Genomic DNA, 14,533 nt, shown 5'->3' on the forward strand with positions numbered 1-14,533 from the left:
CATAAGAGGATCTGCTCTCACCGCAAAGCATGGATACCAGAGACCGCTATTCAATCATATGATTAAACTACAGGATTGAGAGACCAATCAATGCTATTATAGTGTTTAATCTTATCTTAAATTGCAACAAACGTTCAAAATTACTGTATATTAATTTCATCAATAAGCTTCAATAAATTCTTGGACACTAGACCCACTTCTTGCATGATGATATGAAAAATATTAACGAATATCATGTAACGGACTCTCATCTAACTGGTGGGGTGCTTCCAAATTCCAGTAACGGTTGTTTTGCTAATTTATGTTTATTGTATTTCCATTCTCCGCCAGTAAAAAATACCAGTTCTGATTTCTCAATTCTGTTATGTACAGACTGCAGAAACCAAATTACAAAACTGAATTTTTACTTCATTATCGTGATTATTCAGTCTTTGAACCATTTAAATCTTATATGGTCGGAATTTAATTAAGTCTGTACTCCGTATGCGGATTCACTTGACACCGAACACTGTGCTGCTAGAAATTGAGAGATTTTCTTGAACTTCCCAATTCTGTCCAGTTTCTCTTCTGTTAAAACAGTCCTCCTGCTAGCTTGTTTGTCCAACATCGAGCTTAAACGAAATTTCTGTGTAATTGGCTTGCTCGAGACTTTGTTTACTCGATCTATAGCCTATTTAGCAGAAACATTCACTGGTAACTTAATAACATGGGGTGTTCCAAATTTTACTTGTTTTAAAGCCTACCTCGGCTGTGATAATAGTACAGCTGATTGCCTGGGTACTGATAATCGTGAGTACGGAGTTTCTAGGAGAGTTGGGGGCGCTTGAAATTGGAAGCCCTGTATTTTCTACTTTCAGAACAGCATATTCTCTTAGTTAAGGTAATTTTGTAGGACTAATGTTTTTTTCTTCTCTTTGCTTTCAGACGTAGTTGTAAATGATACACCGGTACCTATTTTGAGAAAGGAAATACCTATAAGAAATATGGGTGTTATGCACTGTGAATATCACAAGAGAAATAACACGTAAGTGTGTCAATATTTATACAGTACGCAGAAGTATCCGAATTGTAGTAAATGTTTTAATCAGTACTTAATTATTTGTTTCTTTTTATTAGGTCGATGCATCCAAAAGACATAAACAGCAAAAATAAGAATATTAACAATGAAAATAAAGAAATTAAACATGAACATAGCAAAGAAAATAAAGAAAATGTAGGCCCTCCTGCTAGTACAAATAAGAAGGAGAAAGGAAATGAAAGAAATGAAAATGCAAATTCAAAGTTGGATGAAAACTTCATCAAAATGCAGATAAAAGACGAAAATCAGCTTTCAGATGATGACGCTGAAGAAAATAACCATATAAAACATGAAGAGTCTGTAAAACCCGTCCTAAAATTAAATATACCAGTATCAGAAAAAATTTCTGAAGTTGAATCCCAGTTAAGCAAATTGGAGATTAATGAATCAAAAGCAGTGAATAACATCAAGCAGTCGAAAGATGTTAAATCAGAGGAAGAGTTAACTGAGCGTAAGCCTATGAGATACCATGGAGAAAGACTAAGCTATACACCATATGCGGTAAGTTTGTTATTACCTCATAGATATTCCGTTCATTTATACCAAACACAATTCTTCCATTAAATAATAAGATAGAATTTTATCATGAACAAATTTTTATATATTTAGAAATTTTATATTGCGATACCTACTAATTCATAACATAATCTCTTCCCATTTCCACAAAACTCGCCATCATTTCTACAGATCCTCAAAAACATGTTGGAAATTCTGCAATGAATCCCCTTTCAGCTGCCAAGTCACATTGTGCTAAATGTTGCTAATTTATTGAAACCTTCTTTTAAGAGACATTATGGTATTTGAATTCATTATTCCATAATTTTAAATTTAACATGCACGGAAGAGTAAATGTCAGGTTTAGATTATTGTAAATGTTAAAAAAATTAACTATGAACTATTTTAAATACCTGAACATATTAAACAAATTTCGAAATTAAATTTACGTTACGAAATGTATTTTTAACATTATCGTGCATGATTGAAAGGAAAGTGTTTCTTTTTTAAGGGGAGGCAGAGGTGAATATTTCAAAATCCACAAAATTTATCCGATTTGTTTGAAATTGATCATGGATAGTAAGTATGTTATTAGTAATGGACATACCAAGTTTCAACTTTCTAAGTACAATAGTTCTGTAAATATTAATAATTTTATAAAACTTTATATCATTTGATATAAAATGCTCCATGCACCATATTGTAAGAAATGTTCAATATTTCTTTTTATTTAATGTTCAGAGAAGGTATATAAATAATGATAAGTATTAGTTTATTATGGGAATAATGTAGTAATACAGTTATCTTGGTTTTAATTTCATACTTTTAAAGGGCACAAAATCAAAAACTAACATCGGAATATGAAAATATAGTGTATAAAAATAATAAAAAACAAATTTTCATTTTTTCTTCAGTTTTGTTCAAAATTTCACCTCTGCCTCCCCTTAAGCAGGATACTTTAATAGAATGATGACTTGTATTAAAGCATTTTCTATTCAATTGCGCCAAGAAATGCCAGAGGTATTCATCTTAGTAGCTTAGTATAAGACCAGAATCTTCTTAAATATGGTGGAAGAATATATCAGCAATGCTTGAGAAAAGTGGCATAAATCAATTTCCACAAACATTTTTTATTGGTTTATTGACAGCTTACGGAACATCTGCTCGCTTGGGAAAAGAGACATAAGTATTTCTCCCATTAGAATAATAATTCATACAGAAGAAAATCAAATCGACATAAACCAGTGTGAAGACAGTTTTCTCCTTCTCCTGTAAAATTAACATTTTTGATTTGTGCCACTTTTCTCCGAGCACTACAGTTATTATACCTGTAAATAATATAATAATTTTTAATTTTTCGTAATTTTATGAGTCTCCATTTTCAGTGGAATTTATAATTCTTCTATAGAATGTATTTACTTCCCAGGTATCTTCTCAAGTCTTACAGAGTGGAGGCGGGATAGTGTTAGAAACACCAGCTCCACAAAATGCGTCATACGAACCATATCCTACCCACAATATAACATACAGCATTGCTACTGTAAGTTGTATCATAAGTACCTAACTTTTTTTTGTAACTTTTAATTCAGGAGAGAATCCATAATAGTTTATAAAAATAAGTTTTTACGTGGAATATTACGTATTACTGGTACTGTGTTAGGTACTTAAATTGAATGAATGTGATTTGTTTTTTATATTTGTGAATTACTCGTAAGAGGTTAACTACAGTAAGTTATTAGTGAAATTTATCGTGGATTTATTTAATAAAAGCAGGAGGAATTTACAATATATCTCTTGTTACCATATACGAATTCCACTGCCTGAACAGTTGGAGGGGTGAAGGTTGGGGAAATCTCCCACTTAAAAGAAGGAATCGTAATGTCTAGAACCTACGATATTTTCGTTGAATGTTTAGTAATAGATGTGTTAACTCATTTTTTTTCTTTTTTTCCCCACTCCGTTTAGTGAGTAGCAAGGATTTCTGTATATTTTAATTAGCAACGCGAAAGTATGTATTTTAGTTTTAATTACGATAATTTTAGTTAACATAATTTTCTTACTTTCTCATTGCAGGGTTCTGGTGAGGGAAACGATAACTTAGGCCTGTCGCCACAATCAGAATATCCCTTCAACCAGGTGGCAGCAGCATCTCCACCCGAGTACAGTTCTTTAGATTCATTATTTTCAGACTTGCCTGAATTGCAAGAATTGTTCGGAGCTGATATCTTTCGTGGATTGGTTCCCACAACCAACACGTAAGTAGTAAGCTTTTTTCTCCCATGTTAACAAATCCTCCAAACACATTAAAAGAATTCACAACATGTACAGACTTGTGGAAAACAAAATTATGTTGGAAGACAAATATAGTTTAATCGAAATGTTATGTAGCCTAATCACGTAATTATCTTTATGTGGAATTAAGGCACACTATTAGTGGAACAACTAGGAAGATAGCTTTCACGACAGATTTAAGTTCAAGGCACTAAACAAACTAGGGAGAAAACTTTCCATGTCATGACAGAGTTTTAACTTTAAAATGCTGTAAGTAAAGTGGGATTAATGGTGGACAGAATGGACAAAAATTGTACTTCGTTTCCCTTGCCATCCCACCATTATTCTTTTATCATCATAGTTTATAATTTATACAATGCTGATCTATCCACCTTCGTAACAATGGGTGGCACAATCGGTAGAGCGCTTGCCTTCTGTGCCCGAAGTTGCGAGTTTTATCCCGGCCCAGGTCGATGGTGATGACATTTAAGTGTGCTTAAATGTGACAGGCTTATGTCAGTAGATTTACTGGCATGTAAAATAATAAAATAACTCCTGCGGGACAAAATTCCAGCACACCAGCGATGCTGATATAAATAACTTTGGCAGTTACGAGCGTCGTTAAATAAAACATAATTTACAACTTTTCATAACAATGGTGCATTGCGGGAATCTTGCAAGACTGCAAAGTCACCTATAAATTTGGCATCTCACTCCAAAACGGGACATTTGAGTCTAGATGAAATATGATCTCAACATACTATATGTAATTTTAATCCGTATTCTGTAATTAAATGTAAATATCTCATTTTATTTCTGCTTCATCTGTTGCAAATATTTGTGAAATTCAAAATTGTTGGCCCATAATTGCATATACCGCCAAGACATTGCAAAATTTTAATGAACTATATTGTTTCTTTGCTTACTCTTTTTCGAGGATAATACGAAAAGTAAGATAACAAGAGCTCTCATGGGCGACATATTTCCCTTCTTGTTCAAATTTTCCGCCAGGGCACAGTAGCAGACCACAACTTATCACGCAGCCATTAGAGGGCGTATATGTTGCGTCAGATCCTCGTAATATCAGTTGTAAGATGGCTGCGTGCACAGAACATTGTCAAAAGTGGAAGTGTATAGTGTGAGCCTGTTTTTTTGCATCTGAAGGACACCTCACCAGCAAAAATTCATCTTTTTGAGGTATACAGTGTGGGTTTGCTGATTCCAATGGAAGGTACTGGACCATCCTCGCTACGGCTGCGACCTGGAACCCAGAGTAATTTCCATCTCTTCAGATCGTCGGAAGAAGCACCTGGGTGGGTAGCAAGAGATTCAACACCAGTATTGCTGTTCAGCAAGCTGTCATGACTGACTTCAGGGACTTGATGCAGATTTCTTCTATGCCATCACTGATACTTGTCCAAACACTTGTTTTAATGGCCCGAAGAGATGGAAATCACTGGATACATCCAGGTCAGAGCTGTAGAGAGGATTGGAAACATTAAACCCACTCCTGTTTCCGTGACATAACATTCGCACTGTACACCTCAACAAGTTGACGATGAATGTTTGCTGGTGAGGTGCCCTTCAGTTGTTGAAACCTAATCATATTACGCACTTCCATGTTTGGCCATATTTCCGTGCACACAACTATCCTACAACTGACATTGCGAGGGTCTATCGCCATCTAATGGCTGTGTGATAAAGCTGTGGTCTGCTGCTGTGGCCTCGGCAGAAAATTCGAACAAGAGGGGGAATAATATGTTACTTGTGAGAGCTCTTGTTACTTCACTTTTTGAATCATCCTCGTAGTTTAATTGTGCCTGTTAATTGTTCGTATTTGTCAAGTTTTTATTGTATCAGTAACATTCGTTTATGACGTCCTATAACTAAATTCGAACTGCAAACTATGTCTATTATTCTTCATTCTGCAAAAGTTTTTTTTTTCTCAGATAAAATGTTTTCTAAATCCCAAAAAGTTTGCTTTTATGAAAATGTTCAAGCTGTAACTCTTTGCAAGTAAAGTTATGTTTTTCTTTTTTGCGTGTTGTCTTCTGTATCAGCAAATATAACTTGGTCATTCTTAAATAAAGTTATTTTGTATTTAAAGGTGAATCATCTAAAAGATAATCTTGTTGAAAATTTTGTCTTTCTCTTTTAATAACTCGTTATAAAAATATGGAGCAGTGTGGATAAAAAGGGCTTCTTTCTCTATAGGTCTAATCTGTACTCTCATTTAAATTTGTTCCTGAATGCAGACTTAGACTAGCTGGGACTAGAATGGTTAAATTTTGAAATTTTTTTATTCACTTGTTAAAAATATTGATTTTTTTTCTTTCAGATCAGAATCGACGTACATACCTACTACTATCCAAGATGTTGCATCTCCAGCTACTATTCAAGATGTTGCATCTCCAACACATCAGACGTCATATGGCAATGAAATAAGGCTGACTGACTGTGAGATTTACAGAGAAACGTACGATTCATCTTCTCCTTCGTCTATATCTGAGAATTCTCCTTTGTCGACATCTGAGATTTCCCCAGCAAATTCTCCTTCAGCCAGTCCTGGTCGATCAGACTTAGATTGTGAAGATATTCTGAAATTACTTGGCCCATCAACTATATACGATACAAATATCAACACAAATACAAATATTAGTCAACAGTCATGTCCACTTTTGACTAACAACAACACTGTCTCATCCTGCCAAGGAAGTAATCTTCAAGTATGTCAGTTAACTCAACCTTCTAGCAATATGCCCTATCAAGAAACAACGATGCCATCTACTGTAAATATTTCAAATATAATAATTGAAACACAAATTCCGCAGCTGCTACAGTCAGTTCAAAACACTCAGCAGAATGCACAAATTGACCAGATCCAATGTGTTCAAGAATCGTTGTGTTACCCACAAAGTACCCAAGGATCACGTGTGCAACAAACACAAAAAACCATACAATGTGTAGTAGTTCCCGACTTAGTATTGGTTCCTGGAAGGGAGCGGTTACAAGCTAAGTTGAACAGAACAGAGAGGGACATTGCTTTGGTGACGATTTCGAATTTGAGTGATGAGCAGTTGACTAAATCGGACAGTCAAGGAGACACGTAAGTTTTTATGACTACTGTGTTTGTATTTTTATACTTAGTTCAAGAAAAGAAACAAATATTATACACATCCTGGATGTGTTTCTGTACATGAATGTGCGTACGTGTTATTATTATTTTTTTTTAATTAAACTGTTCTGTTAGCTTCAGATACCCTTTAACCTTTTGGCTTTTTTGTGCAAGCTCTTATATTCTGTACTGTGCTTTGTAATCCATAAATATCTGCATTCTGAATTGAGATGTTGGCCTGCAGACACATTCCTTGTAAATTATACCTGGAACTCTTTTTAATCACAATGCCAATCATGTAACCACTAAAAAAACATAGAAGATGCAAATTTATTACGTAATTATTGCTACTATAGAGCATCTTAAAAGGGAGCGTGCAGTAATCCATCCATAGATAGCATTTTCTTCCAGAAGCTTAATTTTGTAGCATGTGTATCCGGATCAGGAGAAAATTATTATTTATTTTGTAGAATATGTCATCTTTGTAATCTGTCTCCTCATTTGTTCAAGAGAGAGAGAGAGAGAGAGAGAGAGGGAGGGGGGTTGGGGATAGAGATATATATTTAAGTATCTATACATTAGAGCAAAAAAAAAAGTATTAGGAGGTAGAATATAAGTTTTACATAACAGCCAGTATACTCTCCCAATGTGACCTCTTACAGTTTCTTTTTATCGAAAAATTTTTAAGGACAAGGTTTGCTAGAACAATTCCCATGTTTTGAGGGATCTAAAATAAGTAGGCTTGTTCAATTAGAGAGAGGTAGGATCAATTTCCATTCTAGATCTTAACTGTATGAACTACAACTTTTACAAAGGTGTGAATAATGCATTTGTGAAAATTAACAGTCTTTACTAGCAATGGTGCATGCTACATCTGTGGCATTAGCTTGGTTTCATTCGATCTTCTGACCCAGTGATAACTGTTGCAGTTGCAGCAACCTTACTACAGGATGTAACAAAATAACCTCTCACACTGTATATTAGAATGCCTTAGTAGCCACCTCTTTATGCTATCAAAATTTCTGCTTGTAAAGAGCACTGTGTGATCAGTGATCTGTAGTGTCTTGAATCTGAAATAGTACTGTACCGGTATTACTAGATTTATAATGCAGTAAATTTTGCAGAGAAATGTAATGCTGTTACAATTTATTACAATTGTCTGTTCGATTGATTCAAATTGGCCATGGTGGGTAAAATTTACCCTTACCTCAAAATTTTCCTGACCACAGGGGATCGCTTGTGCATCTAAACTATTTTACTTCACTTTTAAGCTGCGTTAATTAAAAAAATAAATAAATAATCCCCATGTTTTGAACAATACATAAATCAGCCGTAAAATAGTAACTGTCTCACACACACAATGATCTCTGTAATTTAAAAACTCTATTACCGTAACATAAACTGTTTTCTAGTAGTGAGTAATTGACTTTGCATCATTTACCCTAGTATTCCCCTCTAGGGTTGACAGTCTGTAACTGTAGATCTATTTGCCACTGTAGCATTGCCCTCTGTGGATGATGATGATGATGATGATGATGATGATGATGATGATGATGATGATGATGATGATGATGATGGTGATGATATTATTCCTGTAGAGGAAACGGGAATACTCTAGCGAAAATCTACCACCAAGCAGTCCTTGTCCACCACAAATTCCATTTGGACCACCAGGATTCGAACCCAGGTTACCAGCGTGGAAAGACGACACTCTAGCCGCTGGGCTAATTATTATTATTATTATTATTATTATTATTATTATTATTATTATTTTACTTGCTTTTTAACATTGAAAATAGTAGTGACATAATCTAGCAAATCGTGATGTATCCATCACATGCATAAACAAATTATATGAAATTAATAATAATGATGATGATGATGATGATGATGATGATGATGATGATGATGAAATCCCCTTCACTGTTTCATCACTGTAGAATTGTTTGTTTTGACATTCTGATACACGTTCAAAAGTATTGGAAAGCACGACTGCTAATAGCTACAGTGCCAATTGCAAGGCACTAGACAACAACAACAACATTTCGATACACTATTATTCATGCTCCATATCTAATTAACAATTTCAGAAATATAATTACTTATTTTTTTTTAACACCGTGCATATTGGCATAAAGCCATGTGCGCCTCTGCCCACATTTTGGTGATAATGATAAAGAATTCTGTTCGCCCTATATAATTGAATGACATGAGTATGGAAGTAGACAAGATGGTGATAATGAGGGCGAAATGAGCCCAGTGCCAACAATTACTCAGCATTTGCTCTTCATGGTCCAGAGAAAATCCCAGAAACAACCTCAAGCAGGATTCGATCACAGGTTCACTAGTTTCGTGGTCAGGTACACTGATCGCTACCCCAAAGCTGTGACTTACCTTAATTCATAGAAGTGTTGAAATCACTGACTTCAGACCTGGATTCATTGTTCAGTGATACTTTCGAACCGGCGATGATACTTGGCTTGATGAGTTAATGTGGTATTGAGAAATTAGCAGTGGAAAGAATGAGAATGTGATAAGAAAATGAAGTGCTTGTAAACAAATAGTTGAAAAGTGCAATTAAAAATTGATTAAACGTGATATTTTTAATTGACGATGTTTTGAGACACATTACAATGCATTAATTGAATTTTTTTTTTTTTTTCAGACAATTGATGATACTCCTGGTGAACCACAATCACCCAAAAACGCTGGAATACCTGTATGCAATGGTCAACAGGTTGAAAAAAATTCCAGGAGCCTTACAAGTCAGAAATAATCAACAGCAATCTGCATTGCTCCTGGCATGCATGTTCATGAATAAGCAACCTGTTGTCGCCAGATTTATAGCAGAAGCATTGCTAGAACAAGGTGCTCCTGTGAACGAGGTGAGTATATTCTGTGTTTGGTACTGTTTTCTGTTACTTGATGGACATGCTTTCGTGTAGAATGTATATTTTTGCCTATCCTCCTTACAATCCTTTGGTTTTCCTCCTTGCTCATCATATTGTTAGCATTATTACAGTCTATTTAAATTTTAACAATGCCTGTTTACACCCGTCTTTTTTTACTGTGTGAGTAGTGTTTAAATTAATTCACCAAATTTCGAATTGCTTTTTTATTTATTAAAAAGAGCTATTAGAATAATAATATTGATTGTAAATAATCATAATCATCATCATCATTAAACATTTGTTGCTAATGAAATGGAAATATATAAATTGGAAATTTATCTTTTGAAAAGGTGGAAAAATTCAAGTACCTTGGAGAAACAGTAACAAATATAAATGTCACTTGGGAGGAAATTAAACCCAGAATAAATGTGGGAAATTCCTGTTATTATTCGGTTGAGAAGCCCTTTATCAGTCAGTCTGCTCTCGAAAAACCTGATAGTTAGAATTTATAAAACTGTTATATTACCGATTGTTCTATATGGTTGTGAAACTTGGACTCTCATTTTGAGAGAGGAACAGAGATTAAGGGTGTCTGAGGAAAGGTGCTTAGGAAAATATTTGGGGTAAGAGAGATTAAGTTACAGGAGAATGGAGAAAGTTACACAACGCAGAATTGTACGCATTGTATTCTTCACCTAACATAATTAGGAACATTAAATCCAGACGTTTGAGATGGGCAGGGCATGTAGCACATGTGAATTCAGAAATGCATATAGAGTGTTTGTTGGAAGATCTGAGGAGAAAAGACCTTTCGTGAGGCCAAGACGTAGATGGAAGGATAATATTAAAATTGATTTGAGGGAAGTGGGATATGAGGGTAGGAATTGGATTAATATTGGTCAGGATAGTAACTGATGGTGGGCTAATGTGAGGGCGGCAGTGAATCTCCGGGTTCCTTGAAAGCCATTTGTATGTGTTAGTTGCTAAAAGTATGCCTGTAAACAGAACACTATTGTGTTAGAAATGGACTATTACAGAGAAGCATAATTTATGCTACAAGAGAATAAAGTAGGATTCTATTCACTAATGAAATATTTAAGGCCCAAGCCGAGGTTGATGATTTCCATGAGTGCATGAAATCTGTTTACTCTCATCAGGCATACAAAATGTTATCCAACACCTCTTAATAAATCGTTGTAATTTTAAATATAATTTAATATTAAATACGGTACAGTATGTAACATATGACGTTAGGTATCTTTTATACTCGTGTTACTGTTGCCAGGAACAACAAGTGGATAAAAGTTTACAAAAACTAGAAAACAAAAATTAAAATACCGGGCGAGCTGGCTCAGACAGTAGTGTTTGAGACTCGCATTCAGGAGGTTCTGTGTTCAAATCCCATGGCCGACGAATTTGACTGAAGGTTTTCATAGTTTCCCTCAGTCACAAAGACAAATGTCGGATGGAAATTTACATGCTATGATTCATCACTGCCTCAATCGCCAATATCATACATATTTATCAAAATCTAAAATCATTTACTGTACACAACTCACCTACAACACAAAATAGAAACAGAAACTCAACAATAGTAAATATGGCCTGTTACAGATCCTAACCACGCGATATGACCACAGATGTTACAAGTGTGCATAAATAAACTTAATAAAAACTAGGCTTTGGACAATGAAGAACAACACTTCGAAACTAGCTAGCCAGATAATTACTTAAAAATTAACAAGCTAACATAGTAAAGAAGTTGAAAAGATAATCAGGGGAAAAAAAAAATTGAAATATCCACTCGCTCCTAGCAACAAAACTTTATACTCGTCGCAAAGAATTCGACATGTTGGCCTACAATAATAGTACAGTATGCTTATCACCAGGGAACGGATTTATATGGACTAAAAATATATGAAATATGTAAATATATATGTAGTTATTTTTACCAAAATATGGAATTAAATATGGATTTTTACCAAAATATGGAATTAAATATGGACTTAAAATTATAAAAAAATGACTATGTACGTTAAATATTGGTACATTTTAATCAAACTAAACAAAAAATATAATGGACGTACCTTATCTTCCAATGTAGTTTCAACAAAACACAATTTTTATTGTCTGTTACCATAACAATAGGTTACAAACATTTCTTTCAAGTGCTGAAAAGTGAATCTTCTTCTATTGTCTCTGAGGATAGATTTATACTGACTAAAAGAGCGTTCGACGTCACAAGAAGTAACTGGTACATAATTCAATTTCACAATGTCTGCTGGGGATAAGTCCAAGTTAATCTTCACTGTTGATTCACCACTCATCACAGCAACAACCTTTTGTAGTTCTTCATATCCAGGGTTTTTTGAAAGTACAGTGTCCACCTTAGCTCTTACTGCATCTGCAACTTTACCTCTACCACGATTCAGTTGTTCCACAGTACTATTTATAATTTCAAAACTTTCAGATAGTGAAAGGTGCCTATTTTGGAGACTTTTGAGCGTTTTTATGATGCATGAAAATGTATGCTGAATGTGAGCTAAGTCATTCTTCACACTTATGTCACAGGTAACTGTTTTCGCAGTATCAATTGAGACTGCATCTTCAGAGTCCAATGCAAGGAGAACATTGTTAATAGAGTCTATATGTTCGGCATAATATTCAACTGCTTCTAGCCATGTACCCCATCTAGTTAAAATTGGCTTTGGTGGCAATGGAATTTCAGGGTACATTTCTTTCAACACGTTAACTCTACTGGGAGCTTTGAGAAATACTTTTTTCACTGATGAAATCAACAAATCTACTTTAGGGAAATTGTCTCTGACCACTTCTGCCACACGATGAAATGCATGCGCCACACAAGTAAAATGAGTCAATTTAGGATATACAACAGATAATGCTTGTCCAGCTTTGACCATATAAGGGGCAGCATCGCTAATAAAGAATAACACATTATCGTACATAATACCCTTTGGCCACAGGATACCCATAGCTTCGTTGAACAGTTTAACTATAGTTTTGTTATTGCACTTTTCTAGAACATCACAATGTAAAAGAATTCGTTCAGAATATTGTTCACTTAACAAACCGATAACTACATTACCAACAAGTCTACCTTCTTTGTCGGGAGTCTCATCAATGGAAACCCAAATTGAACTATCTTTAATTTCATCTCTTATCTTCTGTATTGTCTCATCGTAGATGGATGGAGCATACGTCTTCCTAAGTGTTCACTCATCCGGGATTGTATGTTGAGTATATTTTTCAAGGAATTCCCTGAAGACCTTATTCTTTAGTTTGTAGAGAGGAATATCAGCAGAGATGAGAGAACGGCACAGGTCGATGTTAAACTCAGATCTTACATTCGATGTTGTTGGTTGTGTTAAAAACAATTGTCTCTGCTTGGAATTTAGTTGTTTGTTGGCCTGATGTTTACTAGTTGTAATGTGTTGTTGCACCAGGAACTTTTGTGTAGATGATACTGCACACTGACACAAATTACAAAATAATATTTTATTGTCAGTTGATAAACCATCTTCTTTAAATTCTGAAATGTAACTTGTTAGTTTTGATTTTAAATTGACTGAATGACGTACTTTTGGCATATTTACCGTCTTTATAGTATGATTTACAAAACTGAACCTATGTGTACTCTGACTGGCATTTAACTGTTGAGCTGCACAACTGAAGTCTGTTAAAAATTTTAAATTAAATTAATACAGTTTTGTAACTTACTTTCCCATTGTTGATAGGACTGCTAATTTTCAAATAACTCTGATGTTAAAGGGATTACTGAACATGTGTTTAAATCTCTATTGTTGAAATGTATTTTTAAAAGTTAATGGAATTTTGTTTTGTTTTATTGTTAAACCTAATATAATATGGACTGTTTTATATGAAATATGGAAAATATATGGAAATTAACGAAAATATGTACTAAACTCTAAAATATGGAAAAATATGGAAAATAAAAGTAGGATTTTTCAACCCTACACATTGTGAAACATAAAGATAATGCAAAATATAAATTATATTAGCTTTATAAGTAAATATGTATTTACATATAAATCCTTTCCCTGCTTATCACATTTGAATGGCTAACTGGAACTTTATTCCAGACTTCACTTAAGGCGGTGTATACCGGTAATGTTTCATTATTTTATAATAGAGAATTTCTGAAGTACTGGTATATTTGCGTCTCACACTGTTTAGGTAAATCGAAATATTTTGTGATGAAGGCTACTGTTTCGATCTGTAATTCAGACACAAGCACAGACACAGATACAGACACAGACACTATTTTATGATAGTACTAGCAGTTTAGAAGAAAATATGGATACAACAATCTATAGATCTAGTTTTACAATTAAGCCTAAGTATAAAATGAACTTCAAATATATAACTAAGAAACTAAATATATAACTGAGAACAAGAGACAGATGGAAACTAAGAGTAATACCTAGTTTTGAACAAATTGCTTTATCACTAACATCAATGAAACATGTTGAAACCTAAATGAATCATGGACTTACATCCAATGTTATATGTATTCAAGTTCCTTATTGTTAACCTTTCTGATCTGCCGTATCTTTAAATTAATGAGAATAAAATGGTATGAAAAGAAAGAAAGCAGTACTTTTTTTTTCTTTCTTTATTTTCTGAAAACCGGAACATTTATGC

The 14,533-nt window shown here is 34.2% G+C and overlaps 1 protein-coding gene across 7 annotated transcripts in view; it reads left to right on the plus strand.

The window, feature by feature from the left end:
• The window catches only part of LOC138706038 (myb-like protein P), a 68,072-nt gene that overhangs the window by 35,817 nt on the left and 17,722 nt on the right, over positions 1-14,533 (plus strand). For all 7 annotated transcript variants that reach the window (XM_069834936.1, XM_069834942.1, XM_069834941.1 and 4 more), the window contains 6 exons: positions 925-1,024; positions 1,117-1,579; positions 3,000-3,113; positions 3,647-3,828; positions 6,183-6,950; positions 9,625-9,844. In XM_069834936.1, coding sequence (XP_069691037.1) covers positions 925-1,024; positions 1,117-1,579; positions 3,000-3,113; positions 3,647-3,828; positions 6,183-6,950; positions 9,625-9,844 — 1,847 coding nt within the window. The remainder of the gene's footprint in view (positions 1-924; positions 1,025-1,116; positions 1,580-2,999; positions 3,114-3,646; positions 3,829-6,182; positions 6,951-9,624; positions 9,845-14,533) is intronic.

Source organism: Periplaneta americana, chromosome 9, assembly GCF_040183065.1.
Source record: "Periplaneta americana isolate PAMFEO1 chromosome 9, P.americana_PAMFEO1_priV1, whole genome shotgun sequence".
Classification (NCBI taxonomy): Eukaryota; Metazoa; Arthropoda; class Insecta; order Blattodea; family Blattidae; genus Periplaneta; species Periplaneta americana.